At 35.6% G+C, this 5964-nt stretch overlaps 1 protein-coding gene across 1 annotated transcript in view; it reads left to right on the forward strand.

Annotated features, from left to right (window-relative positions):
• The first annotated feature begins 645 nt into the window (after window positions 1-645).
• Window positions 646-5964, forward strand: part of CPNE3 (copine III) — a 58470-nt gene continuing 53151 nt past the window's right edge. Inside the window, exons 1-3 of the mRNA XM_006880515.1 lie at window positions 646-777; window positions 1212-1391; window positions 3875-3949. Coding sequence (XP_006880577.1) covers window positions 646-777; window positions 1212-1391; window positions 3875-3949 — 387 coding nt within the window. The remainder of the gene's footprint in view (window positions 778-1211; window positions 1392-3874; window positions 3950-5964) is intronic.

The following is a 5964-nucleotide window of genomic DNA, read 5'->3' on the forward strand; positions in this document are numbered from 1 at the left end:
CATAGCAGACTGTGAACGGGTCAGGACAGACTGATCCAAATGATATTTCTAGCTTTTTGAGAAAGTGCTATACCACCTTCCACAGTAGTTGCACAATTTTACACTCCCACCAGCAGTGAATAAAGATTCTAATCTCTCCATAACCACCCAGTATTTGTTGTTTCCTATTTGAGATGTTTTATTCTGCAGCCATATTTCTTTGAAAACAAAATATTTTGCTTAATACCTTACTTAATAAACAATAATAAATTATAATGTAACATTTTCTTCTGTAGTAGAGTGTTCTATCTTCCTTTAAGTGAGGGATCAAGATGGTTCATAGACTTTTTCTGAGAGGTAAAATTTCTAGTAAAGTGAAAAAATTAGTCATTTTAGAAAATGATTATCTTCAAAGCTACATTTTACTGTAAATGAATTTTATCACAGCAGGAGAACCTGACATAAACACTATTGTGGAATTGGCTGATAGAAAACTACAGACAATCAAATTTCCTGAAAGTACTTAGCAAACAGTCTCATTATAGCAAATTCACTCTGATCCTATTTTACAACTAATCAGTTATTAAGAATCTGAATGAGTACTTCTTTTTAAGGCTCTGTTCCACTGACTTTTTCATTTGATTGGTTTTTTCCAGAGTTTAAGAGATGGCTGCCCAGTGTGTCACAAAGGTGGAGCTGAATATTTCTTGTGATAATCTCCTGGATAAAGATGTCGGATCAAAGTCAGACCCTTTGTGTGTGCTGTTCTTCAATACGAGTGGTCAGCAGTGGTATGAGGTAATATTAACTATTGTGCATGAAAATAATCTTCCTTTCTCCTTGACAGTGTAAAAATGTTTATAAAGTTGGTGAGCTCTGGTGGCCTAGTGACAAGAAGCTGCAACTGCTATCTCAGAGATGCACGGTTTGAATCCACCAGATGCTCTGCTGGAGAAGGAGGAACAATCTCCTCCTGTACCAGTCAGATCTGATTTGACGGTACACACAAAAAATAATGAAATAAAATATTTAAAAAAAATGTTTATAAAGTAATCTCATCTCTTAATTTACTTCCTGGGGTAAGTTTGTTCTTTACTGTGGAATTTTCCATACTTATGTAGAAACTTCCTTCAGCTGTCATGTATGTTTATATTTAATTATGTTTGCAATGTTATGATTAAATTCCACATGCATTTTGATTTGAAGAAACTTTTTCCCTCTCTTGGTTATAGGTTGAACGCACAGAAAGGATTAAGAATTGTTTGAGTCCTAGATTTTCCAAGACGTATATTATTGATTATTACTTTGAAGTGGTTCAGAAACTGAAATTTGGCATTTATGATATCGACAATAAGACTATTGATCTGAGTGATGATGATTTCTTGGGAGAATTTGAATGTACCCTGGGACAGGTGAGTAGAAATAGCTGCTATTTTCTGTTTTGTCTATATTTTAACCAGAGGATTGTATATTGTTAGTGTTGGTTTAATTTTTAAAGTTGAAAACCACATAATCTCTTTAAAGACCAAGTTCCTATATTGATCTTCCTGACTAAAAATAGCACTAGCATTTTCCTTCTTTTCCATAAGGCTCAAAACTATTGAAAAAACGTATTTTCTTTTTTACCCCCTAATTTATTTTTGCTCTGTATCTTTACTAAAATCTTTTAGTATGACCATCTAACTGCTTTATTTGCCATTTACAAAGTACGGTATGATTTTTTTCTTTTGCTGAAGTCATAAGTGCTACCAAAGTGCAACTGTTATTCTCGTATTTTAAGTGAACAGTGTGACTGTTGTTATATGCCATTGAGTCAGAACCAACTATAGCTGACCCTGCATTAGGGTCTTTTTAAAAAAAAAATTTAAAAATTTTTCATTTTATTATTTTTTTGTGTGTATACCATCAAATCAGATCTGACTGGCACAGGAGGAGCTTGCCCTTCCTTCTCCAGCAGAGCACCTCCATTAGGTTTTCAAGAGTCAGTAAATCCCACAGGAGGAGATGACTCATCTTTCTTTTTTGTTCTTCTGCAATTTTAGGTATATCAGTTTAAATGAACTCCCTTGATAAGCCTCCTCTGACCTCATACATTAGTTTTGGGTACTTCCCTACTACCACTGAATTCCCATACTTTATGATAGTTGCCTACTTTTCTCACTTCCCAATGTGTGACACTCTTAGTGTAGTTCAGATGTTATGTTATCTTACATGTCGTCGAGTCATTTGTGACTCATAGTGACCCTATGTTCAACAGCCCTAAAACTCTGCTCTGTCCTGTGCCGATCGCACTGTCTCCGACACACCCGTCCTGATTACCCCAGTCACTGAATCAATCCACCTCATAGAGGGCCTTCCCCTCCTGCGCTGTCAACCCTCCCAAGCATGATGTCCCTCTCCAAGGACTGGTCCCTCCTTACAACATGTCCAAAGTATGTGACATGAAGCCTCAGAATCCTTGCCTCCAAGGAGCTGCCCAGTTTAACTCTCTCCAGGATGAATCTGTTTGTTTTCCAAGCAGTCCATGGTACCCTCAATACTCTTCTCCAGCACCACAGCGCAAAGGCATCAATTCTCTTTCTATCCTCCTTAGTCATTGTCTAACTTTCTGATGTATAACAAGTAATTGCAAAGACCATGGCCTGTATCAGATGCACCCTAGTCTCCAGAGAGACACCATTGCTCTTCAGAACTTTGGAAAGGTCCCTAATAGTAGACTTTCCCATCACAATATGTCTTTTAATTTCCTGGCTACTGGTGACAAGAGTGTTGATTGTGGTAGTTCAGATAGGACCATTTTATTTTGTCCTTAGCCTAGGGTCTGACTTTAAATGTCAGAACATAACTATTTGTGTAAATTGAGGAGGACTTTGTGAGGGAGAAGTTGAGTGAGTTGTTTGTTTTTTTTTTAAATGTTAGCTTGGTGTGTTTTTATTTGGCTGTTATGTTATCACCCAGTTTGTGTTTTATGAGCTTATTTTTCAAGAATGATTGCTTGGGGACCAATACTTTTTTGAAGCCAATATAGAATTGGTTGATTTTCTAAAACATTGTTGAATAGAACCAAACCCAAAAGTAAAGATATGTTTATTTTGGAGGAGAAATTACAGTGTAACTAGATGACCAGGTTTTCCTTATTTTTAGTTTTTAGATGTTTTTTTTTTTTTTGGTATGGTTATTAGGGAGCTCTAGTGGCCGAGTGGCAAGAAGCTGTGCTGCAGTCTCAAAGGCACCTAGTTTGAATCCACCAGCTGCTCCATGGGAGAAGGATGGGCAATCTCCCATGTGTGATTAACTGGCTCTGAAAACCTACCAGTGGGTCAGCTATGGGTCGGAACCGACTTGATGGTATACAGCAACAACAAGGTTGTGAGTGTAGACTTCAAGTACTTTTTATGCCACATTTACAAGTTACTTCTAATAAATTTGAGAGATACATCTATTTGTAAATACCTTGGTCTACTATGTTCTTTTAAACAGAATAATATTTTGTAGGGATTGAATACTGATGTTATGTTGAAAAATTGATCCCATTAATGGATGTTTGGAGTCCTACCTTTTACATTCAGGGGTTTCAGTTCACTGATTTTTGGATCTGATGAAAATTTCCCTTTTTCTTCCCATTAAAGGAAGAAATTGAACTAGTTGATAACTAAACTAGTGGGTGGGAATATTTTATCTGCTAGGTAGGCTCTTCAGAAATCTTCTCCAGTAAGTTTTACATGTGTAGTTATAGTTTCAATGTTTTTTATATGCTATAAAATCTTTGCATAATACTCTTTCTACTTCTTATGATTCTATGTGAACTTTAGACTCAACGTTTATTTTGAAGCCATGAAGTTTAACAATTTGCATGTTGAAATGAAATTGCTGTTTCCCTTTCCAATTTTAACAGATTGTCTCCAATAAGAAGCTAACTCGACCACTGGTGCTTAAAAATGGGAAACCTGCAGGAAAAGGGACAATTACGGTAAAATAAGATAAATAAGATCTCTTTTTTTTTTTTACTTGAAAAGACTCAGAAGAATAGAACACTCTGAAAAAAAAAGAATAGAATGCTCTGAGACTGTACATGTCAAGCTAATAGATCCCACTGTACTTTTTCTTTTGAAATGCTGCACATTTTCTGTTTGCTTTTTTAAAATTAATTTTAATGAAAGTTTACAGAGACTTAGGGTTTTCATTTCATTTACTGTTGCACTTTTCTCCCTGCCCCCCTAATTTGCTCTTTTCTTTGAAAAGTAGAAGAAAAATTGTTTGCTTTTTGATGATTGCAGATCGAAAAATTACAGTGTGATGAGATCTCTTCTTTTCATTGTAAGTTATCCATAGAGGTCTGGTGCATTTTGGTCATACTTGCCTCTCTGCCAGGTAAATTCCCAGGTTAGAGAGAAGTTGTTTAAATATCTGAACAGATCAGCTTGGCTCTTGCCAAAGCAAACTTCATCCCCTTGATATTTTAGAAACTCTTGTAGTGGTTTACATTTCAGGTAAACTCTTTTTCATAAAGTTTAATTGTGGTTTAGGTGAAAGTTTATGCAGCATAAGCATATTAGATTTCCCTCTAAAAAAACTTTGATTACAAATTGTTGTGCTATGGTTACAGTTTTTACTATGTGTGAACATTCTCATTATTTCCATTCTGCTGTACAGTTTTCATTGATCTCTATTCCCTTCCTCATCTTCCTTTCTCATTTTTGATTTTGGATAAATGTTGCCCTTATTTACAAGTGATACTGTTTGTCTTATAGGGCAGTCTATTATTTTCCTGAAAGGTGAATTCCAAATTTGGTTCCAAATTCCATGAGTTCTTAGGGTTGTAGCCTCAGGGATCCTCCAGTCTCTACTAGTCCAGATCAACCAGTAGATCTGCTCCCCTCTCCCTTTTATGGAGAATTTGAGTTTTGGTTTACATTTTTCTCCTGTTCTGTCTGGAACTTTCTGTTGTGTCCCTATTCAGAAGTTGATAGTAGTAGCCAGGCACCATCTTGTTATTCTGTTCTCAGAAGAGTCTATATAGTTCATGTGAGCTGTCTGTTACATAGACTATTTTCTTCTTTGAGATTTTGATTTCCTTCATTCTCTTTTGCCTTTTCTCAGTAGAGGCCAATAGTTGTATCTTTGCTATTTTCTAGGAAAACTATTTTTTGCTCTGACTCTGCTGCCCATTCCCCAAGCACCTTTTTTTTTCCTTTCCTATCACCAACTCCTATGAACCTAGAGAATGGAGGAAAGGCACCCAAGCGTCGAGGACTCTCCTTCATAGGGTCACTATGAGTTGCCTGTGACTTGATGGCACTTAACAACAACAAGAACAACAACAACATCATCAACTGTTGGCCCTGGAAGGTTGAATATGTGCAGTCATCATATTTCAGATGTCAAATTATATCATGCCAAGCTTTTAATTATTTCCTCCAGTTTCTTTCCAGTTAACCATTTCTTATAGAAGTGGTGTAGCTGAGAGTTGAAGTCTGGCTCCCTAAGAGGTCCATGTTTGAGGGATATTGTAATTATCACACATAAGTCTTTGAGCAGTTGGTTTTTTTTAATTTTAAGATTGATATTTTTTTTTAATTCTATTTTCTCTCTTGAGATACAGATTTTTAAAAATCTTTTAAAAAATTTATTATTAATTTCAATGAAAATTTACAGAGACGTTGGATTTCTATTCATTCATTGTTGCACTAAAATTGTTATTTAAGTGAAATTTTACAGACTAGTCTTTTGTGAAACCATTCATGCATATTTTTCTTATGACATAGATTAGAATCTCCACATTGTGACAGCATTTTTCTGATATTTTGTGATTCTTGTTTTTCATTCACTCTTCAATCCTTTCCCTTCCTACCTTTTCAGTTTTATCTGTGAACAAATAACCCCCTTTTGGTTTTGTATGGCTCATTGTTCTAAGGACTGAGTATCCCCCTGATGTTATTGTTTACTTTATGGACCTATTTCTTTTTTATTTTTCCATTTCTATTT

The sequence above is a fragment of the Elephantulus edwardii genome, unplaced genomic scaffold (genome assembly GCF_000299155.1).
Source record: "Elephantulus edwardii isolate Elephantulus edwardi_28Jun2011 unplaced genomic scaffold, EleEdw1.0 scaffold00008, whole genome shotgun sequence".
Lineage (NCBI taxonomy): Eukaryota > Metazoa > Chordata > Mammalia > Macroscelidea > Macroscelididae > Elephantulus > Elephantulus edwardii.